Consider the following 25381-nt stretch of genomic DNA (forward strand, 5'->3'; position numbering starts at 1 on the left):
AGGCCAGATGTACAACTAAACAAGAGGAGAAGTACATCAGAGTCTCTAGTTTGAGAAATAGACGCCTCACATGTCCTCAGCTGACAGCTTCATTGAATTTTACCCGCTCAACACCAGTTTCATGTACAACAGTAAAGAGAAGACTCAGGGGTGCAGGCCTTATGGGAAGAATTGCAAAGAAAAGGCCACTTTTCACAAAATCTAAAAGATATGGTTTGAGTGGGCAAAGAAACACAGACATTAGACAGCAGATAATTGGAAAAGAGTGTTATGTATCTTAACCCCATTGAGCTTTTATGGGATCAGATAGATTGTAAGGTGTGTGAGAAGTGCCTGACAAGACAGCCACACCTATGGCAAGTGCTACAGGAAGCATGGGGTGAAATGTCACCTGAGTATCTGGACAAACTGATAGTTAGATTGCCAAGGATCTGCAAAGCTGTCATTGCTGAACATGGAGGATTTTTTTTGATGAGAACTCTTTGAAGTATAAGAAGTTCAGAATTTTTCTTTCAAATGTAATAGTAATTTTTCACATTATTAATGTCCTGACTATATCTGTGTGTGTGTGTTTGCTAAAGCATTTTGTGCTTTGAATATGTAGGAGAAGCAGATTAGTGATTAAAAAGGACTCAGTCACAAGTGAAGAGAGAGAGAGAGAGAGAGAGAGAGAGAGAGAGAGAGAGAGAGAGAGAGAGAGAGAGAGAGAGAGAGAGAGAGAGAGACTGTCTGTGTCTGTTTCTGGGATCTTTGTGGTATTTTTACTCTGGTGCTGAGTTTCTTTTCATCTGAGCTAAGTAAAGGCTGTCAGATGCTTAACTGCCCCATGCAGATTTTGATCAGCACAGGAACAACAACAACACATGATGTTCCCTATCTGTCATTCCCCTCTGGCTCACGTCTGTTTGTCTATTGAATTGTGATTGGCCTTTTGTTGTTATGTTATGATTCTTGTGTGCAGGCAACAGAAAACAAGATGTATACGGACTGTCATGGCAAAGTGGCTCTGATGCAAAAACAACATTCTAAATTTGGCAGTTGGATTTAGGTCACGTCCACACTACGTTTTGTATGAAATGCATACATTCTGCTACGTTTACACCCCATCCACACCATAACAGAATTTTCCTCTTCAGCGTTTCGAAAATGCTTTCAATTACTGTATACTTTGGAAAACTATGACATTAGGAAACTGATAATGGAGTTTTCAAATGAACATGTATTAATGTGGATGTGGGCTTATGGTGCATTCTTGTCATGTCGGAATTACAGATCTTGCGAGGTATCGACTTCATTCACGTCTTCGAAAAACTTGTATTTGCAAGTTGTAAACTTGGAATTCTTTGAAAGCTTCGACATGACAAAGTGTATGTAAGTAGCTACATTTACAGTAGGGCTGGCGTGATGTGAGTTTTTGACTGTGCGATTACAGTCTGAGAAAAAATTACTTTAGGATTAATTGCTATTTTTGTTATTAAACAACAGCACTGATGCAAAAAATGCATATCATATCAAAACTGAATGTCTTAATGGATGTATTTTTGGGGGATATGTGGATGCTAAGGGCAGCCCTACAATAAGAATACTAGTAAATACACAAAAAAATAAACAGGAGGTATATAATAGAGACACTCCAATCTAAGACAAGACCCCTCACTGCTTATGTACGTCCCAAGCTCAGTGATGTGCTAATGTAACCAGAGTTCTTCAAAGGTGTGTAAATGTAAGAATATTGTGGGTGCACAACATGTAGTTCAAGGCATTCAACAGATTTTTCTTCTGCAACAGTTTATTAAAGCAATCCGTTGTCTGACAGACAAAACAACATAAAGAATCACAACAGACTCTATAAAAATACTCTCCACAACACCTTACGAATGAACTGGACTATGCATAATAGTTGTTGCAATTTAAAGTCCGATAATGACTTAAAATGTAAACGTTTTTATTAGATTTTTTTTATTTTCTCCCTAGTTGGAATTCCCAATACACTAAATCCTCTTGGTGGCTTAGTGACTCCCCTCAATCCAGGTGGTGGAGAACGAATCTCAGTTGCCTCCGCTTCTGAGACCTTATCACATGTTGAGTGCATTACCGCGGAGACATAGCACATGTGGAGCTTCACACCATCCACCTCGGCATCCACGCACAACTCACCACACACCCCACCGAGAGCAGACCACATTATAGTGACCGTGAGGAGGTTACCCCATGTGACTCTACCCTCCCTAGCAACCGGGCCAATTTGGTTGCTTAGGACAGTGGTTCTGGAGTACCCCCAACTCTACATGTTTTGGATGTCTCCCTTATCTAACACATCTGATTCAACTCATCAGCTCATTAATACAGGCTCCATGAGCAGAATTGGGGGTGTCAAATAAGGGAGACATTCAAAATGGGCAGTACTCCAGGACCAGGGTTGGGAACCACTGGCTTAGGAGACCTGGCTGGAGTCACTCAGCATGCCCTGGAATTGAACTCGCGATGTCCAGGGATGGTAGTATGCATCTTTACTCACTGAGCTACCCAGGCCCCCAAAATGTACATTTATTGTTGAATGTGCTAAATTTGGACAGTGACAATGCTATAAATAATGAGGACGAAAATATGCAACTTTACAAAGTTTACTCATTGATAGTAAATACTCGCAATGCACCGTGCACTTTCAGCACGCTCAAACATTACAAAAGTAGCATCTTTTAATTAATCACTTTAAAATCACCACAGCTAAAAATATTAAACTTACTAGTATGTTGTTGGACGACTAGTGGAGCATCCTGTCCCATTTGTAAGATGTGTCTCTCCGTATGACTTCTATCTGAATAATTTACATCTGTCATCTTCAGTCAGTCATTTAAATGCTCCCTAACAGCTGATTTAATTCACTTTAAGGTGTATATGAGTCTGGTAGTTCAAATTCCTCTGATATATTTTGGATTTTGTGTGTAGTAGCCCCAGTTTCACGTGAATTGAAAGTTCACGTTTAATCCGTAACACCTGCCAAGCACCACACGGACACCATCCGTAACCATAGTAACAGTTCCAGTACCCACACTGGCACAAGTGTTTTCACAATTAGGCTTACAGAATCATGTGAATAACTCATTTATATTATATAATGTATACATTATGTATATTATTTTTGCCACATCTAAATAAAGCATTTTACGATTTTAACCGTGGATTCAAAATTCTTACGGTTAAATTAATCGTGACATTTTTTTCCGCATTTAATAGTAAAACCGTATAATCATGGCATCCCTGATTTTCGTTCAATTGCCAGATGGGTTTATACAAAGTGACTTACTGTACAGTGCATTCAAGGATCAGTATGTGTATTTGCTGTGAATCAAAAAAATAATCTTGGTGTTGGTAGCACTATGCTCTATCAGTTGAGCTACAGGAACTAAGCTAATCTGTAAACCAGTGTCGGGGAAGCTACTTTGACACAGTAGCTTCCTAAGCTACAAGCTACTCATTACTTTAACCCTTGTGCTATGTCGTTTTGTGCTAGCACACTTTGTCAGAAATCTCTTATTGCATATATTATCACAACATACTGCATTATATATTTTATTAACTTCTTTTTTTTGTAAATATGCCAGGTTTTGTACTCCTTTTTTGAACACATTTTTTAAATATAGCTTTTATTGATAGAAGTATTAATTGAACTGAGCTCATACCAGGCTAGTGGGGGGTACTCAATATAATAATTATCATACAAAACAAATATAATAAATGAATAACCACTTGCTTGATCTGAACAAAATAGATGCCCTAATAAAGCTTAGAATGGATTTTCAATTCATATAGCTAAATCTACCATTCATTAAAAAATTCTTTTTAATTTGCTGACAAATAAGAATAGTTTCATTCTCCTAATTTGCAAATTAGTTATCACATCATTTATATTCAGAGTTAGTAAAACCATAAAAAATAATGTTATACATCCATGTGCTATGTTTCATATATGGTTGGAAAGAATCCAATGAGCAATTTGTTTCATTCAGAGGCTTACCTTACTTATCATTGCTGAGATGCAATTCTCACCACAATTGTACAGAGCGGTTATCTGAGTTACCGTAGACTTGGTCGGTTCTAACCAGTCTGGCCATTCTCTGTTGACCTCTCTCATTAACAAGGTGTTTCCATCTTCAGAACTGTCCTGACTGGATTTTTTATTTATTTTTTTGGCACCATTTGGAGTAAATTGTAGAGACTGTTTGAAAATCCCAGGAGATCAGCGGTCATCCAAATCACTGTGATATCATTTTTCTCCATTCTGATGGTTGATGTGAACATTAACTGAAGCTCCTGACCCAAATCTGCATTATTTTATGCACTGCACTGCTGCCACATTATTGGCTTATTAGATAATCACATGCGTGATTGTTGGTGGTCCGACATTTGAAGCTCCAAAAAGAACAGACAGTCAGCATAAACCTCATCCATCGACTACACTGGTTAAATTAATGTCTTCTAAATCGAAACGATCGCTTTTGGTAATTAGATCCCTAATGAATCCCCAACTAAAATTAACCATGGTTACCTCAGTCGTGTTTACTATTACTTTAGTACATTTTGTAATGGTTACACAAACAGTGTGAAATTTTTAAACTGAACATACATTTCCCCTTAAATACACTAATAAATTAGAAAACATCATATTTTATTTAACTGAATGGAATTATAGTGATAAACAACTGCAATACACTAAATATTTTGCTTAAAAAAAGGCAGACTATGCAGACCTCAGTTGAATCTGTGAATCATTTATGCAAACTGTCAGAAAGGACCGATTTACTAAAATTAATCTGGTGTTCACAACGCTAAATATTGGGGAATCATTTATTTGAATTGGTCCATTTGCATGAACTGTCTAAAATAACCGATTCACTTATATGATTTGGTTTGCCCAGAGCTTCATGAGAGGGATAGAAACGTTTAGGACACTGCAGGACTACTCGATGGAAATTGTAGCTTCTTACTGGAAAACTATTGCTACCCTATTGTGAAAATAGCTGAGCTACTGTCAAGCTAACCAAAAATGTAAAGTTAGTAGCATTGCTACTTTTAGTTAAGTACTTTTAAACACTGCTGCAAACTGCCTGAACGGTAATAATTTCAAAGTGTAGAAGGGATTGTAATGAAACATTTGTAAATATAACCAAGCCAATCTCATGTTAAGTCGTAAGAATAGTACAAGACAAAATCGTAAAAAAAATCCTACAACTTTTAGACCAACCAATCACATACGCTTCCCTCACCTCATTGTAAACCCAGATATTTTCCTTTCTTCCTTTCGTAACATGATTTTAATTGGAAATATCAGTTTAGAAGGAGACAAGGGGAGTTTATGTGAATGGTTGGTCTAAAAGTCAATACAATATCCTACGATTTCGCCATCTTGTATGAATTAGAACGAACTGTCATGAGACTATGTTGCATATAACATGCTTCATGTCTACAAAACCAGATCATGATAGAGATCACAGTGATGCTTATGCAGTAACATTGAATCATTTGGTACTATGGCCATCTGTGCTCTTAACTGACCTCTTATCTTCTTCATCAGATCCCTGTGATGACAGGAGCTTTCATGGACTCATCACCTCATGATGACTACAGCACAGATCACTCTCTCTTCAACTCCTCGGCTAGTGTTCACGCCGCTGCACTGGCAGCTCACAACCAACAGGAGGAGCAGCAGCCCATGTCCTGGGATGCCATCTGGCTTTGGATCGCCATCACCGCCACCATCGGAAATATCATAGTGGTGGGCGTGGTCTATGCCTTCACGTTCTGACCTGTGAAATGAACTTGAGCTTGGGAGATATTCTGCTTTGAGTCCCCCAAGTGAAGGGCCCCTGGGGCCCACATAAGATAAACCGTGTGTGCTGTCTTTCCAGGAAACAGATGAATAAAGTGTTAGTTGATTGTTTATTTTTTATGCAGAATGGTATCTAGAAGCTCCAGAAATTATTTTTGTTTCATTGCGATTTTCACGTTAAAAAAAAATTAAATGATAAATGTGAACCACTGATTTCATTTTTGCTGAGTGACAAATACTGCCAGACTTTTGCCAAATATTTTGTAAGTGGTTTTGCTTTTAGTATGTAATGACATATGCTGTTATTAAGCTTTAAATGTTTAGAGGGCTAACACTACTCTCTTAAAGTCATCCAACTACATTTTTAGAGCCATAATCAAGAAGTTGAAATGAATTCCATATTCCAATTTGAGAAATTGTTAAATTATTTTGGGAAAATGCTAAAGCAGGTAACCCACCTTTGGTCAACAGAGATTTCTATTTTTAAGTGAACCTTCTTCCTAAGGTCATATTATAATAGCACTTAGAATCTAACTATTTAAAAAAAAAAAAAAAAACTTTACATGGGATTTTTCTAGACATTGTAGCCAAAATTATTTAATTTGGTATAGTTTTATTTTTTCATTTAATTTAATTTTGATTTATTTTATTTTGATCCCAGGAAACTTCTGTTTGGAGACAGTCTCTTATCTTAACCCTCTACATCATAAAAACAGAAATTGCAGCTTATAAAATTTTCATTTTAACATATACACCCGAACATGATTTTAATTAGAAATCTGCAAACCAATAAATTATTTCATACTGATAAATTGTTACATCCCCATAGTTGTGGATGCATCTGTAGCTTGTTTTTGGTAGAGGTTAAAGCTTTGCTTTTAATGAGCTCAGCATAAAAGATGGAGGTTGCTAAGGCAACTGTTTCATTCTCTCTGGAAGAAAGAGGCTGTTGCTTCATATCCCACCATCACACACCTGCTTCATCTGTCTACTGCCTGCTGGCACAAAGCAACTGTCCAAACAAACACACATAGGAATAAACGTATCTCATACACAACTACAAACAGACTAATCGGCACCAGGAGATTGAATGTTTTGTCTGCTAAAATCCGTCTACGCTTTCCAAATTTCGGAACTTCCCCCAGCCGCCGAAGCTGGAACTACAGTTGCGTGCATGCTCACCTTTGCAATTGCATTATTTTATTTAATTCTTTGAATGAAGGTGTCCATTTGAGTAGTAATTACTTAAATGTACTCCAAACCTTTACCCTAAACCTACCCCTAAAGGCACGGTTACACATACCTTTGCACTGTGAAATTTCACAGTCGAAGACGGCATGGGCGGAGGTTGAGAAACTGTGACTCAAGCAAAAGTATAAAAAAAGTATAAAAGTTAAAAAGAAACCCACAGCTGAAATGATATCCTTGTATATTGTGACTCTTCTGTAGCTGTGCATGAAGCACCACCCCCACAGTGGTAACTACAAACCAAGCAACTTCTCATTGGTCAATGCGGTGAAATTCGGCTGTCAAAGTTCACCAATCTTGAACTCCATGCGAAATTCTTCACAACTTGAAGTCTGTTGCGTGGAATTCACAATCGTGCAGATTCCCATTGAGATGACTGTATTTCGGCCATGAATGGTAATGTCCTTTATTACGTTTTTTTTATGAATGCCTTAAACTACATATGGAAAGTATATGACTGGACCTACAATCCCAAGGCCAACTTTCTGGGGAATCTGGTTGACTAATGAAATATTGCCGATTAAGTTTATAACCTCCGAAATTTGAACCTCAATTTGGAAAAGATTCTAATCAATTCTAGAATTCTAATTCTAGTAACTTATGGGAAACTGTTTCCCCAACAGTCAATTGTTTTTACCAGACTGAATCTTCAAATCTACATACAGGTCTTTACTAAAAAAGTGGGTTTAAAACAATAGTTAATACGAGTCAATGTTTTAAAACTGTTTTAAAACCAGTCTGGTCAACTTCAGCATATTCAATTAAAAGCTGGAAGGACAAAGCACGATGATACGATGATGAGTCATTATATTCATGACAGGACACCATTGAGGCTGTGACAGTCACTGTATGTATTCGTTCAATGGAGCCTCATTCCACCTTCAACCTTATTTATTAGGTTGACCTATCTGAACAGTTTTTAGCTATGGCTTAATTGGATGAGATGGACTGGGACCAAACCACATTATTCATTAATCTTCTTATCTGCAATGGATTGCACTAGGATGTGGAGTTGAATACTGTATTATGCTAAACAGGCACATGGCTTTGACTTTATAAATGATTTTGATTAATGGACTTACAGTTCACACATGTGAGAGTATAAAAATGCTTCACAGATGTAACAATGAAGATTAATGAAGAGCTGATTGTTAATTATGGCATATCATCTAATTTAAATGTACAAGCAATTCAGATGTCATTCAAAATGAATTCTAGTAATGGAGTAAATAACAATTTACTGGTACCATTGCAGTTTCTATATAGGAGCTGATGTTATTTAGACCAGTTCAAATCACATTCACCAAAACCTCCATTTAGAAGTATACTGCAAAGCAAATAAATAACTTCCCAAGTATACTACTCAATGTAAGCAAACAATGTAGATATGAATATTCTCAGTTCAAGTCCTGTCTGTTGATGTTGAGAGGTCTTACATAGAGGCCTGAAATCTAGTGTAGCAAATGAACACCAGTGTGTTCACCTGAAATCTGTTTCACCTGCACTGCAACATGTTTCTTTTTGTATTGAAAAATTACTGTTGAATTAAACTCCTCATTGAACACCAGATGTGTGACTGTCGTATACTTATGATAACAAATGTGCACATCTGTTCAGAGGATGACATTGAACAGTGCAAAACGGTCGCTTTTACCAAAGATTCACACTTACACGTTCACCTCAATCTTGTCTTACTGTCTGCCATTTCTAAACAAATGAAAATGTAATTTTTCTAGAAGTACAATGTAGAAAAACGTTAAAATAACTTTTCATTATTTATTTTAAAAACACCCTCCTTGCCCAAAAATTAATTTCTCAGAGCTTACTGGTTTATATTTTCCATTGTGTAAACGTATCAAGTCAAGTCAAGTCAACTGTTATTTTATCGTATTTGGCGGGCTGTCCATAATGGAGGGGCTTGAGCTCTGAGGTCCCCCTCAGACTGTTTGACTAAAGCAAGAAATAGAAAGACAATTTTGAATAATTGGTATAAGCATTCTAACATTCAAATGTGGAGATGGGGAGATTGAGGGTTGCCGGCAGAATCATTACTGGTATGAGAGTATCAGCTGCTTATACAGTTTGTCCTTGGAATATGATTGACAGGTCTAGAACAAGCTCCTTTCGAAAGTTTGGAACTTTATTTAATGGTTCATTTTGAAATCTTCAATGCTGTTATACATAGTGATGAATTTACACATTAGTGCCAATATTATGCTCATCACAAATTGTGATGTCCTTGACTGCGTGTACACCCTTCTGAAGGATCCAAGCATTTAGGAATGACTGGCTGAAGAATATTTTTTTAACAAGCTTGCCGAACATGCCAGCCTGACTTTATCAGTTTGTGTGGCACATTTCAGCATTTATTATTTTGTGTATCTGTCACAAAGCACACTCAAAGAAGTTGATTTTGAAGGATGGGGGTAGCTGCAAGTGTATTGAATTCAACAACAATCCAGCAGTAAGTGTTTTAATGCACTTCACATAAGAGGTTGGCCAATCATAACTGTGGCTTTACATTTTCACAAACTAAACCTAAAAGTGGAGGCCAAAATCTGAAAGTGTTTCTGGACAGATTAGCCCAGAATTAAAACCACTATATTTGACTTTGTTTTGCATGCCACCAAAACAGTCAACATGATTTATAAAGTCAATGTAGGGGGCAGCTTTTCCTTTTCTGGTTCTGGGCTTCTCCACATAATTTAGGTAACCATGAATTTTGAGGTATACCTGAATTTCCTGGTACAAATAAAATTATACCATAATGAAGCTAGGTTGAAAATAGGTCTTCTGACAACTAAATAACCCAGAATATTCAAGGAAATCAACAAAAATGGCCCAGAATGGAGCAAACATTTATTTTAGGTTTGATTAAGTCAAAAACCACTCAATTGGGGTGGTGAAAGTAAGTTGGAAGTAGGTTGGAAAGCGCTAGCCATGCGTCCAAGGTCCAGGCGAGGGGCACTAAGGGGATGATCGTGTCTGCCTCGCAGTGGGGGGAGCAGGCAATGCCACATCGAGGAGCGTTGCTTCGACCCAAGTTGTCTGCGCTGAGGGGGACCTCAAAGCACTTACCTCCCTCCACGTACCCGGCGTAGGGTGGGTTAGTGACTCAGGAGGAGGGCCTCAGTGTCGCCAAATAGGCCGATCTTGGAGATGGGCGTGTTGAGAAAGCAAACTTTGTCGGCGTTCCTCATCTCGACCAGATTCAGCCACAGGTGGCGCTCCTGGACCACCAAGGTGGACATCGCCTGCCCGAGTGCATCGAATCGCCAAGCACAGCTCATGCAGCACATCGGGATCAGGAACTTGCAGGAGGGCAATGGCATGCAGGGTGGAGGTCCAGAAGCAATGAAGGCTTTGGTCGCCAGAGACGACGTAGTCCTACAGGCCCTAGAGGGGAGCACCGGACGATCCCGCCAGGTGGCAGCAATTTGCAGGTATAGGTGCACCACGACCACCTTATCCACCTGAGGGACCTCTGTGTACCTGTACCTGGAACAGTAGTATTCAGCTTGCTGATACACAACCGCTCGGCTCCAAAGAAAAAATCAGAATGAGAGTTCGCATTCCTTCTCCTTTAATACCCGTATGTCTGGGGGAGTTGCATGCAAATTCCACTCACCAATTCCCATTGGCCTTTTCTCAAAGATTTTAAGGTGTTTTGGGGCTCCCAAGGACGACCCCTACTGTCACTACATCGACACAATGTCGAGTGAGTGACAGAAGGGGATGTTGACATTTCTCTAGCTAAAATTGTTCTGAAGTTACCGAAATTTGAAATCCTGCCCCCAGTGGCCAAAGCGGTAAGTGTTGATGGGTGTATGGGCCAGGGGCGGAGCTAGAGGGGGTTTGGGGGGGACAACTCCATTGGCCACCCCACTCACATTTTTGTATCCACGTGCCATAATTATTTTAGAGACCAAACGTATGAGCCTGTTTTTTTTTTTTTTTTTTTTTTTTGTTTCTATTGGGAAAGGTGTGTGCTGTAAGGCAAAATCCCAGCACTCAAACTGCAATCTTTGATTTGCTACATATTCAATGAGTCTCTCAGCCTGTTCCCACAAACCTTCAGTTTTGTTTCTGGGTAGACTGAGACAGGCTCCCCAGATAGTTTCCGAGCTCATGCTTTACAGATGGATTAAAGCTGCCCTGAGTGACACTTAACACAACTCTCACGTCTCCCACAAACACTTAATTCTGATTTAAGTCAACTCAAATATGACTACCCAAGAGCTTTTACTCAATCTCAAAGTCTATATTTTTTACATTCTCCATGTGTCTCTATCTCTCTGTCTCGCCGTTGAGTCATTTGATATGTTAACGACTCCTTTCATAAGCTCATGTCCAATTGGACAGGGCACAGGGCAAAATTTGTCCTGTCATTTTCTACACTTAGCCTATGATCTAAATTTAGAACAGGGGTGTTCATTACATCGATCGTGATAGCAAGAGCGCCACTGGTTGATTGACTTAGATAAAATATAAAAGATTGACTTTTTATTTCCTGACATATGTCGCTGCATGCTGTTTGATTGACAGGTGCTAATGATTGAGCGCTATTGCGGGTTCACACCTAAATGGTCAAATACACTTTATAATTCCACCTGTGACCATCTTGATGAAGCATTAATTAAATACAGTCAGTTTGGTCTAAAGTGAACGTATGTTTTTGGACATATCAAATGTTGGACTTGAAGTGTACATGTATCTGAATTGATCACTGTCTATGTCATATAAAGGCTATTAATCAAATAATAATAACAAGGAAATGAGAAAACCTCTCACTATTATGGCTGAATAACCTGAGTAGCTTTAAAAGTATTAATGTAATATAATTAATTTAATAATAATATTTTTAATAATATTGTTAGATTTTTTTATAATACCAACCCCTGTTGTAATAATTTGTATAATAAATTACCAAGAAAGTAAAGATGATAAAATAATGTATAATTATGCTTAGCCTTTATCATGTTTTTTCAATGCCTGATAGAAAAGTATCAACCTTTGTAGAGCAACTGTCCACCAGTCACGCACTTCAGAATATTGTGCATCATGAATTAGAATGAGAACACAACTATTTCTTGGCTTAAAAGATACAAGAACTTAATCAATGTGGGACATTGTATCTGAAAAGGAGGCCTATGTGGTCCCCCGTGTGCTACTTAAAGAAATAGTTCACTCAAAAATTAAAATTATCTCATCATTTACTCTCCCTCATGCATCCCGGATGTGTATAACTTTCTTTCTTCAGAACACAAATTAAGATTTTCAGAAGAATATTTCAGCTCTGATCCATACAATACAAATTAATGGATGCCACAATTTTGAAGCTCCAAATACCACATAAAGGCAGCATAAAAGTAGTGATTTAAGTTCCATGACTTCTAAAGAGATATGATGCATGTGGGTGAGAAACAGATCAATATTTAATTCCATTTTTGCTAGAACCTATTTTCACTGCCCAGTAGATGGTGATATGCATGAAGAGTGTGAATCACCAAAAACAAAAGAAGAAGAAAGTGAAAGTTAAAGTGGAGACTTACATATTGATCTGTTTCTCACCCAACCTATCATATCACTTCTGAAGTCATGGATTTAACCACTGGAGTCACATGGATTAGGCTACTTTTATGTTGATTTATGTGATTTTTGGGGCTTCAAAATTTTGGCACCCATTCACTTGCATTGTATGAACCAAAAGAGCTGAGATATTCTTCTAAAAATCTTATTTTTTGTTCTGGTGATGAAAGAAAGTTATACACATCCGGGATGGCATAAGGGTGACTAAATAATGAGAGAATTATTCCTTTAAAGCCTGATGTGGCCCCTCTACCAAAAATTGCTCTACCTATTTTTTTTTTATATTGTGTCTCTATTGTGCCAAGTGACCCTACTTTTTTAGTGTTTTTTGTTTTTGCATTTCTTGCATTGTTTTGAACATGTTTTATGCACAACAATAACTCTTTCAGTTGGCATTAAGGAAAATTTAGATAAGTGATCGTATTTTAAAACTTGGCAGTCACAAACACCTATAAAATGCCTTTTTTATTATTCTTTCTGGCAAACAGCATTGAAAGGGAGTGTAAATTATGGTATGTGAGCTACATTTTTAAATTGCAGCATCAAGTTTTATTATAAAGGGGCATTCATTTTGCAACTCAGTACTCAATACTCACTACTCAAGAGTACTTTTAATGAGCTACTCTTTTACTCGTACTTGAGTAGTTTTTAAGACAAGTACTTTTCCTCTACTCAAATAATTTTTTTTAAGAAGTAACTACTATTATTTGTGTATTATTATTCAGTACTCTTTCCACCCCTGCTGAGTTCAGAATGGCATATTACCGACACTACACTTACAACTTGCTATTTCAGTCTATAGCAGAAATAGTTCGAGAAGTATGGTAGTATGTCATTTCCAAGGCATTTATTCTGACATCTTTAATGAATAGTGTTTCTGGCTATAAAATGTAAACTTCAAGAGTCTGCTTATCTGAATTTCTATCAAATCCACTTTGTATACAATAAAGAAAACAAACATTGCATGATCTGCCGAGACTGATGTAGGTTCAGTATATGATACAATGTGTCCAGCTTGACGTCTTTCTTTTCAAATCCTCCCTCGTTTGCAACCGGTAAATCTGGCCAATTGGTAAGCCAAGGTGCTGTTGAAGTCGAACACACTTAAAGTGACTAAAGTTTGGCTGGTCATATGATCTCCACATAGTGGCACTCAAGAATGTGTGCCCAGCACCATATCTGGAATAAAGCAGCTTTTTCTCTAAGACTGATATGACTAGAGTGACGTGAGTGTAGTTACATCATTTTAATCATATTTTTCAAAAATATGTTAGTGCAATTACTATTTCTTTCTGTCTGCAATGAGCAGAACAAATACTCAGTTATTAGGCTGACTGCACCTTTTAAGTTTTGCTGAACACAAAAGAAGATTTTTAAAAGATTATTTCAGCTTCGTAGGTCCTAACAATGCAAGTGAATGGATACCAAAGTTTTAAAGCTCCAAAAGCACACAAAGGGAGCTTAAAATTAATCCATAAGACTCCTGTGGTTTAATCAATGTCTTCTGAAGAGATATGATTAGTATCGATTGAGAAACAGATAAATATTTAAAGCTGCACTCAGTACGTTTTTGTTGACGTTGTTTTGGACTTACACTGACACCTAGTGGTGTGGATACAGCATCATTCAAATGCAATAGTTTTTAGTTACTGATGTCATTGTAGAAATTCGCATTTCACTGCCAGCCATGATTAATTAAATCCCTGAGTGAAAGTGTCCATTAACAGGGCAGTGATTAAGATGAAGTGATTAGCATTAGGCTGGTCATGTGATCCTAACATGGCAGCCCCATGAGTGGACCCTTTCCATGTAGAATAAAACCGCTTTTAGAATGTTACCTTATCTCATACAAATAGTCATGATTTTAGATGTTTCATTTCATACATTTCAAACCAATTTCTGTTGAAGCAAAACATTTTAAATGAGGAAAAAAATACTGTCCTTACTAAAAGTCCTTTTTTTACTATCAATCTCCACTTTCACTTTCACATTCTTCTTTTTTTTTTGGTGATTCGCATTCTTTGTGCATATCACTCACTCCTATCATTTCATGGTCAGTCTTTCACTCTCAAACTATTTATATATTTGTACAAAATTTTATATATATTGTTTCTATACCTAACAACTTTAAATCAATCGCTTTACATTTTCTCATAGTTTAATTTGGCAAAATCACTGCAATGTTTCATGGGATTCTTGTTCATGCCCTCATGAAAGATTTGTACCTTTATCTTTTTGTCTGATTTTTAAATACTTTTTTAAAAATGCTGCCCAGTGGGTTGACCAGCCCTGGCACTCTTTTATTATGTTGGCTTAACTTACTCTACAGTTTTGGGATAGGGTTTTCTCAAAATTCCTAAATCAAGACCAACATTTCTGTCTGTAATTCGTACTAGAGCTTTCAAGCTACAGCTACCCAACACGGCACAGACCTTCAGCCTGTTCTGACTGAGATTTGTTTTGTCTTTTCTAACTCATAATACTAAAAAAATGTTTCATAGCAGATTATCTAAAATCTCAGAAATCCCATTGATATACATTGACTGTTAAAAATTCAAATGTAAACAAACAATGCCTCTATTCTGCTTTAACTCTCTCTCTCTCTCTCTCTCTCTCTCTCTCGTGCGCATGTGCGGTGTGACTGTGGAGAGCGTGTGTTTGGAGTGAGCGTGTAGCTGTTGTGTGAGGTACGAGTGTTTTTTTTTCTCTATCCCTTTTTTTTTCTGCTTTATTTAGTTGTCATTCTTTAGTTATAGTTTGTAGTTTTCCTTTTTGTTTAGACTTATTTCGTAAAAAGGAAAGCGAGTATTGTGTCTTAGCTGGGGTGTCAGCCCCTGTTTGTCGGGAGCATGACTGCCCCAGGCAGCGGGAGTTTTAATTCCCTTACAAGGCGTCATGGTGTGAAAATAGATTCAGCTGCTGGTGTGGAGGGATGTAGTTTAGCGGTGGGAGAAGTTATTGGTTGTGAGAACATTGTATCGGCGTCCCGTATGAACAGCGCTGTTGTTGTTTTTTTGAAAACTGTTGATCTTGCAAATGAGCTAGTGCAAAACGGTGTTGTGATTAATGGTGTTTTTACACCAGTGCTGCCGTTGTCTACACCTTCAAAGAAAGTAACGTTATCAAACGTGCCACCTTTTGTCCCAAATGAAGTGCTGATCAAAATGCTTGCCCGTTATGGCAAAACGGTTTCCCCGATTAAAATGATTCCGATTGGTACCAAATCTCCTCTCTTAAAACATGTTGTTTCTTTTAGGCGTTATGTTTATATGATCTTGCAAGACAACCTCGATGAACTAGATTTGTCTCTAAGTTTTCGGTATGAAGACTTCAACTACGTTATTTTCGCCACTACAAACAACATGAAATGTTTTAACTGTGGTGAGATGGGGCACTTGATTCGTGCGTGCCCAAGCAACGTTAAGCAAGATAGGCCTAATGAGGGACCTGCACAGGTGATAAATGACGGAGATGTTGTGAATGCTACTGAAAACCAGAACGTTGTTGTGACTGTCACTGATAATGAGGTAGCTGGACCAAGTTCAGTGCAGACAGCAGCTGCTGTGATTGTTGCAGAGGCAGTGGTAGTTCGCTCTATGGAAGATGAACGTATGATGGTTACTGTAGGTGAAGAGAATGAAGTGGTGAATAGAGACGCTGTTGCTGATGCCGCAGACATACTTTCTGTTAATGATGAAGCAGTGACAATGACTGAGCTGGATGAGTGTGTTTTTAAGACGCCACAGAAGCGAAGTCTAGAACATCGTCCTTCAAAGCGGCAGGCGAAAAGAGGTTTTAGTTGCGATCTGAGTCAAACGGACACTGAAAGCGAAAGTGATCTCTCAGATTTTAGTGTAACGTGCAGTTTTCCACTAAGTGGCTTTTCTAATAGGGACTATAGTGCGGAGGATATTAAATCCTTTTTAAAAGCAACAAAGAATGCTAGAAACGTCCGTATTGAAGAGTATTTTCCTGATGTGGTACAGTTCATTGACAAAGTTAAGGCCTACAGGAGTGAAGGGTGCTTTAGCAATGTTGAAATATTTCGTTTGAAGAAAATACTTGCTAAACTCAATGTTCAATCAGGGTCCAATACTAGCAATGAAAAACGAGAAATACATTCATGTTAGTTTTTATCTGAGTCTAATTGTTTTTTTGCTCTCTTCATTTATGGGAGAAATATGCATTGCTTCTTTGAATGTTAATGGAGGAAGAGAAGGAAAAAAACGACTTCATCTTTTTGAAACCTTTAAACAGAAAAAGGTTGATGTTTTATTTGCCCAAGAGATTCATAGTGATGAAATCAACGCAAGTGATTGGGCAAGAGAATTTGATGGATTATCTATACTAAGTCATTTGAGCTCCACCAGTGGAGGCGTTGCTATATTATTTTCCAAGGGATTTATTCCCTTTTCTTATCAAGTGGAAGAGATTGTAAAAGGTAGACTTTTAAAAGTCAGAGCTCAGTTTGAGAATTGTTTTTTTGTTCTTATCTCTGTGTATGTCCCTACCAGAACAGTTGAAAGAATGTGTTTTTTAGATACTTTGAGTCAGGTTTTAGCAAATTGTAATACAGAGGATGTTTTGATTTTAGGGGGGGATTTTAATTGCACTGAAAATTTCTCAGACAGAAACCACGTAGAGCCTCATATGCCATCGCAAAAGAGACTTATTGAATTGATGAAGTCTAATGAGATTTTTGATGTGTGGAGGAATTTTCATTTCACTCAGAGGCAGTATACTTGGGCTCATGTTCAAGATAGTCTAATATCTCTGGCTAGGCTGGACAGATTTTATGGTTACAAGCATCAACTTAATATATTCAGGGGTGTTCTATTATCCCAGTTGGTTTCTCTGACCACAGTCTAGTTAAGTGTGCCGTGACAGTGAGCTCCGTTAAGCCAAAAAGTGCTTATTGGCACTTAAATAACAATCTGTTGTGTGATCACTTCTTTCAAGGTCTTTTGAAAGAATTTTGGGTTGACTTTAGATCCCAAAAATCCTCTTTTAAGTCTATTCAGCAGTGGTGGGATTTTGCTAAAATACAAGTCAGACAGCTGAGTCAAAATTATACTTTTAACACCACAAGAGACAGAAAAGTTGAGATTGAAATGTTAGAAAAAGAATTAAACCATTTACAAGAATTTGCTGATATCACTGGTGATTTGACCTTTTTTAAGAGTTTTAAGGAGAAAAAGACTTTTTTAAATGACCTACTAGATGTAACCACGCAAGGAGCCCTGGTCAGGTCAAGATTTCAAAATATAGAACTGATGGATGCACCCTCTAAATTCTCTTTCTCAGAGCAGAAGGGGCACTCATCACTAGTGCCGGGGTTTATAACCGAAACAAGAGCATTCACTGCAATAGCGCCATGAAGAATTCTCCACTGCAAGTCCCCCACCTTCTTAGGCAAAGGTGACTTGTATAAAGCTCTCCATTCTGGTTTCGCATTCTCCCCTAAATGGAGGACAGATCGCCAAGGTGTGTCCACTCTTTTGTGTAAAGACTGCTTATTCAAAATTTTGACACAGCTTTTGTACAAGACTTTTCCAGAAACTGGATTTGGACCCACTAACATCAACATGCTGGTTTGTAGATAAACACTTTCACATTCCTCAAAGTCCGTAACCAGATATAGATCAGGAAAGGGGTCATTGCAGTTTGGAGTAATTGAGCCTTGATTGTAATCTTTTAGTAATTTTAATTCTTCTGACGTGAGTGTTAGCTTCCACTTTTCAAGTAATTTAGCTGTGATGCGTTTTGACTTTATTCCTAAATGTCCAGCAACTGTATCAGTGTCCTCAAAAGCCGGTCCAGCCCGATTGAGTAAATGTCCAAGTGTTAAAACTCTGGTTTTAAAAAGAATGTCAGAAATTGCAGGAAATGTCTTTTCACCCGATAAGTCCAGGCGCGATCCGTTAATCAGGGGTTCCTGTAGTAACCAATGCAAGGAGCTCGTGGTGCTTGTTCTCTGCACCTTAAACAGAGACCAAACTTTAAAAAGATTCTGGTAAAAGATGGGCAGTTTAGACAAATCCATCCTTTGTGGGTTCAACCAAAATAAGGATCTCCCAAAGTCCAGACATCTGAAATCCCGCAAAATGGCACAAGCAGCGAATTTCCAGCTTGAGTCTACTGGTCCAGTCAAGAGCCTTTGAACAAAATGAACCCTGAAAGCTGCTATCCAGCTCTGTATGTGGATTAAGCCATGCCCCCCTTCTTCTTTGGGCAAGTACAAAACGGCTTTCAGTACCCAATGCATCTTGTCCCAGAAAAAATCAACTAAAATTGATTGTAACTTTGGCAACAGGTCTCGCGGAGGATCCACACAAATTAATCGGTGCCAAAGAGCAGAAGCAATTAAATTATTGATAATCAAAATTCGTCCTTTATATGACATTTTAGGGAGTAAAAAATTCCACTTGTTAAGGCGACCTTTAAACTTCTCAACAATGCCATCAAAATTCTTCTGCATGAATAATTGGTCCCCTAAAAACACTCCCAGATATTTAAAACCATCCTTGGTCCAGGATAAACCTTCTGGGAGCCTTGGCTCCATATTAACCCAACTTCCGACTAAAATCGCTTCACTCTTGGACCAATTAACTTTTGTGGCAGAAACTCTTTTAAAATCATTCAGAATCTCCAACAAAACATTAACATCTCTCTGTCCCTTGATTAAAACAACAATATCATCAGCATATGCCGATAACTTAAAAGCATAAGAACATCTTGGGACATGTAAACCATACAATTCTGCTCTTATTTTGTTTAGAAGGGGTTCTATGGCCAAAGTATACAGCATACCAGACAAAGGACAGCCTTGTCTGATACCTCTAAAAACTCTAAAAGGGGCACACAGATTCCCATTAAGTTTCAGAACGCTTTCAACATCATTGTACAACACTTTTATCAAGGAAATAAAATCATTACTAAAACCAAAGGCTGTTAAAACATTCCATAAGTACATGTGTTCCACTCTGTCGAAAGCTTTTTCTTGGTTGATGGATACTAGACCAAAGTCCAATTTTAGGCTTTTGCCAATATCTAGAACATCCCTAATAAAAGAGATATTATCAGAGATTCGTCTCCCTGGAACACAATATGTCTGATCAGGATGAATGATTTGGCTAAGAACTTCACTTAGTCTATTTGCCAGAACTTTAGAAAGTAATTTGTAATCGGTGCACAACAAGCTCACAGGTCTCCAATTTTTGATCTCATTTAGATTGCCTTTCTTTGGCAGTAATGTGAGGACTGCCCTTCTACAGCTTAAAGGTAGCTGTCCATTGACCAAACTGTCATTCAGTACCTGCAATAGATCTGGGCTCACCTCTTTCCAGAATGTCCTATAAAATTCAACTGGTAGCCCATCAATTCCGGTGCTTTTCCGCCTTCCATGTTTTTAAGTGCTTTTTCTAATTCCTCTGAAGTTACAGTTTTACCAAGTACAGCATTGGCTTCTTCAGGAACTTGGGGCAAATTTTCAAAAAACTCACATCTGTTTCGCCATGTGTTAATTCACTCTCATATAATTTTCTATAAAAGAGAACTGCCCTGTTTCTGATCTCAGAAGGTTCTGACAACAAAATTCCAGACTCAGAGCGTAGAGAATGTACAAGCTTTTTTTGCCCATTCTTCTTTTCTAAATTAAAGAAGAATGTATTTCATGCTTTTCTGTATTGCAACAGACTGGTACCTTTGTTTCAGGTTTTAGAGAGTTTTTTTGATCTTTTTGATGAGATTTTCTGTGGAAACTTTTATTTGTGGTTTTAAATATACTCGGAGTCATCGATTCTGTTGCCAACTGCTGAATTTTCTATTAGGTCTAGCGAAAAAGGCTATTTATGACACCAGGAAGATAAAAATTGAGCGAAACTCAATCATCAGTTTAAAAATGATGTTTCTTAACCTAGTGAAATCTAGAGTTTTAATAGATTTTTCAGTATTACAAGGCTATGGGGGATCTTATGTCTTTTGAATCAATTTGGTGCTATAAGAGGGCTCTGTGTGAAATCATTAATGAGAGTTTACAATTTGTACATGTTTTAAAATGACTCTTTTCCCAATTATTTATTTATTTTTGTTTTTGTTTTGAATGTGTATATTTTGTATTTTCCATAGGTAGGAACTGATTGTATTAGTATAGGTTTTTTTGTAATAAAGGTGTGTTAAAATTCAAATTCTCTCTTGTTCTCTATCATCTCTTTCTCTCTCTCTCTCTCTCTCTCTCTCTCTTTCTTTTTGTCTTTCCTTTCCTTTGCCTTTCTTTTTTTCTTCTACTTCTTTCTTTCCTGTGAGGAAGAATAGAATTTCATCCACCGATATCTCGAAAAAGATTAATCTGAATGCTTACAAAGAAACTGACAAGCATGAAACAGAAAAGAACACAGTACCAGAGCATTTTTACAGATCAGTCCCTTTGACATCACTGACAGATTACTTAATACTCTACTAATGTGAATGTGAATGCTGCTGTAGTTGTCCTGTGCACTGTGTGCTTAGGTGAAAGATGGTTGTTTTCAGCCTCCACATCTGTGCTTCATTTGTGCCCTGTTATTGATGGTGTGTTCTAAACTGAGCTTTGAAACACATTCAATTTTCAACCACCAGCAAGCCCAGTTTTTCTCTGTCTCCGCCTGCTGTCACACAAATGTAAGGCACTTACGTGAAGGCTGAATGCTCAGACTGCTGAAAACACTTATTTCATGAAGGCCAATAATGCTTGTTATCAATCTGTCCATGTCTGTCTTGTCCATGGTTCTGTTCTGATTTTCCAATCTTCCAATAAAGCTCTTTACTGCATGTGTACATCCTTAAACTAGACAGATATGATGACGTTCGCAATGTTATGAGATATTAAATTAGATATCCCATCTGCCCCCAGGTTCACGCAAAGGTAACGTGTTATAACGACTTTCCATCTTGCATATGTACATTTGTTCCTAATCAGAATCATGCTTCATTGTTTCCACAAAGAGGACTAGTTTTGTTTGGAATTTGTCTGTTTGTTGAGATTACTTGAGCTGCATTTTGTGGAAAACACCTACATGTGGCTCTCCTGCAAATGCGTTCAGACTGGTGGCAGAATCATTACCGAGGGGGACTTGGTTGCTATGGCAGCATCACCATGGTGACAGTTATTTAACAGTTTTCAAGGATTAAGCTGGCATCGACCCTGCAGCTGATGTTCGGGTGTTATGGCAGGCTTTATAGGTGTCTGTGCCCACAAAGCTGTCAACAAACATATAAGCTTTCTCCTCATGATTTATGTGTGAAAGACTTAGATACATTACCCCTGATCCTGAACTGTGTCAGATCCACCAATCTCCCACATACTGTGAGTGTAGGAAGCCAGTGGCTCGTTGCCGGGTTGTAACGGAGAGAACTAGATGAGTCTGGCTCCAATTATCTCAGACATCTCAAAACAGCCATGTGTTGATGAACGGGTCCAACCTGTCACCTTCTGTTTGAAATCACCTGGCAGGTAAACTCATTTAGACAGAGAGCAAACAGCCAAAATGACATGTCTGAGTGACTCTCTGTTTATACATCATTTTCTGTTAATTTTGGCAGCCTAATATCCTCTGCTTCTACTGTATCCGATTACGTGAACCTAGTAACTTTATGTGTAAGTACTGGGCCAGATTCCTGGAAACAGATGGGGCCCATTCCTTTGAGAAATGCCTGTAAATGCTGTTTTTAAAGCTTTTTTTTTTTTTTTAAGTTTGCAGACATACCCTTCCACTGTGCTGCTCATGCCAGAGCCGGGAAAATTGAGCACAGATCTTAACACAATGATGATCTAACTGACAACATTAATACATAACAAGCAAATAAGCACACACAGCACATTGAGGTCTATGCTGACAATGGGGCTGTAGCCATTGAGAAACCATTGAGAACAATATTTCAATGTTTTGAATTTTATGAAATATATTAGGCAATATTAGGCAATTGATATGTGACACTAACATATAAATATTTGCAAAGTTACATTGTTAGTAATTTAGCTTATTTAATGAACTGTCTATTACTGTTTACATTCCTCTATGCTGTGTATTGTAATGATAAGTTTACTTTATTTGCAGTGTACTGTCAAAATTGAGGAGCTTTTCAGTAATTGATAACATTACTGGAACCCTACATTACTGGAACTGCACACAAGGGTACATTTTATTGATGAACTGTTCTAAAATTAAACCATAAATGCTCTTTAGTGGCCTTTGTTGGCTTTGTTACTTTTTCTTGCCTGCTGTTTTTTATCCACACACCCCTGAAGAAAATTCTGGCAAGCCTTGGATTTTGCATAAACAACATTTCCAGATCCATCGGCACCTTCTCTGCCGAAACACTGCTGTCAGATTTCACATTTAGAACACTCCACTTCCTCTAGGTGTTGTATACCCTTGGATGCATCAACACAAGTCCAGTCACTTTGATGCTGACCGAAAGCGATGGTTGTGAGTCCGGAGCTGGAGAGAGGTGGGATAAAAAGAGAGGCTGCTTATGCGATGGGTCTCTGCTGTGACTGTTACCACAGAGATATTCGAATTCCTCTCAACTTCAGGATGGTAGAGATGCTCCCTAAAGCAGACTGGTGGGAGAAGAAACACCTCTCTAATGTCTCAGGGGCAGAGGTGGAAAGTAACAAATTACAACTACTCTCGTTTCAGTACTTTTTTAAGTATAAATATATAATAGTAATTTGAATTGAGTTGATTAAAAATGAAGTATTAAACTTTGCTACAATTATTTTTTACCATAATTACAAAGTACAAAAAAACCCATAATATTTCAGAATTTTGTGAAGAAGAAAGTTAATAGCACTTAATCTGTTTATAAACTAAAACACGCTGCGCATGACACGACGGAAGCCCACAGAGCACATCATCATCATGAGAACAGCATCTCTCATAAACTGCTGCCGGTGTGTCACACACACAAGATGAGATAGTCACAGTGTCGGGTAAAACTGCTTTAATGGCAGAATGGCAAAAGTACAAAGGGGCAAATCCAGAGAAGCATAGTAAGGGAAGCGTAAGGTCGAAGCCGGGAGATCAGAATATACAAAGACAAACAAGAGAGTAGATTAAACAGGGGAAAGCTAGCGAAACACTAGAGCTGGCAAAGCGAAGGGGTAAACTAAACAACAACCAACAACTGTGGGGAGAAAGGGCAGGGTATAAATAGAGGAATTGAACAGTGCAGGTGAAACTAATATTCCGGTGATTGGGAGCGAGTGTGAGAGCTAGAGGGGGCGGAGTGAACTTGGGGATTAGAGTTCATTACACGGTGTCTTCTATTCTCTAGCTTTTCCAAGACTTTCTGCCCCGTCACTATACAAGAACTGTAATACGCTTATTTTATGCATATTTCATTTTATTCTGGAAAGGAGCTGTTCATTCAGGTACGAGGGAACCGTCTTAACACGTTTAACCACTGATCAAACGTAACTTTTTTTAGGCAATTTTGTAACTGTGTCGAACATTAACACAATGTAGTCTGAAATATATGTTGGGATATCTTGTTTATTTGCTACTATATGGCTAAAACAAACTTTTTTATATACCTCAGAAAGATAGAATGCCAATAGTGTCAGAAATTAACGGGGATATCCCGTGTTTTATTAATAATATCTGATATAGTTATAATTACATACATTGCGATCTTCTTTTGACTTTTCACTGACCATAATTTTTTTCATGCCGTCCGGTTCTTCACACCATTGCGCGCACAGACGGGATCTCTTTCAATCTGCATAATTTCGGTATTGTACTCAAGCATTCAATTCTGTATCCGTTCGCCCCTATTGTTCAAAATAAACTGTCCTAGCGGTTAAAAATCTCACTCACCGTGCTGTACTGTACCTCCATGCCCTGTTTCTCCTGCTAGAGGCCAAAAGTGTTCAAGGGATGGATGTTATATAAAGAAGGTATGAGAAATCACTAAACATAATGTAACAAAATGCTACAATTTACTTAATAATAATACCTCAATATGTTAAAAAAAAACAATGTTAATTAAGTCTTAATTAATACAATAATACATATATAGAACAGCCTATTTTAGTGTTTGAATCAATCATATATCTTACTTAACACTGTGTGAAATTGTTATTTTTGACTTATTTTAATTAGTTGGCATGTAGGAGTTGATAACAGTTTGCTTTAGAATCTCATTCCATAGCTGGATTATTGTTGCAAAATCATAGAGGATACATTTCCTCCTCTATGATATTGCATTATATTAGTTTTAGTATGTTAATAGCCAAAATACTTGGACATACGTGAATGAGAATAAACCTAAAATAGGAACGTGTTTCAGTCACAATGCACATTATGTAGTTTGGAGACAATTTAGAGACATTAAGAATGTTAAAAATCGCTATTTCAATTTAAATGAATGCTGTGTTCTCAAAATGTTCTGTTAGTCCAAGAATCCTCTTGCGGCAATGCAGGTCTTTGGCATTTAGAAACTGCAAGTTTAGGACCTGTGAGGAGTCTGATTCTCAAACTATAGACTGTGATGGTCACACTTTATATTAGGTGGCCTTAACTACTATGTACTAACATTTAATACATACAGTAAACAACTATGTATTTATAGTAAGTTCTTCTGCAAATTCCCACATTTACTGTTACTAAGGTTAAGGTACGGGTAGGTTTAGGAGTAAGGGTAGGGTTAGGGTTCAGATACGGGGTTAAAGTT

At 37.8% G+C, this 25381-nt stretch overlaps 1 protein-coding gene across 1 annotated transcript in view; it reads left to right on the plus strand.

The window, feature by feature from the left end:
* Window positions 1-8639, plus strand: part of LOC127622165 (uncharacterized protein C14orf132-like) — a 42452-nt gene extending 33813 nt beyond the window's left edge. The window contains exon 2 of the mRNA XM_052096140.1: window positions 5576-8639. Coding sequence (XP_051952100.1) covers window positions 5576-5806 — 231 coding nt within the window. The 3' untranslated portion in view covers window positions 5807-8639. The remainder of the gene's footprint in view (window positions 1-5575) is intronic.
* Window positions 8640-25381: the final 16742 nt, after the last annotated feature.

This window comes from Xyrauchen texanus, chromosome 28 (genome assembly GCF_025860055.1).
Source record: "Xyrauchen texanus isolate HMW12.3.18 chromosome 28, RBS_HiC_50CHRs, whole genome shotgun sequence".
Classification (NCBI taxonomy): domain Eukaryota; kingdom Metazoa; phylum Chordata; class Actinopteri; order Cypriniformes; family Catostomidae; genus Xyrauchen; species Xyrauchen texanus.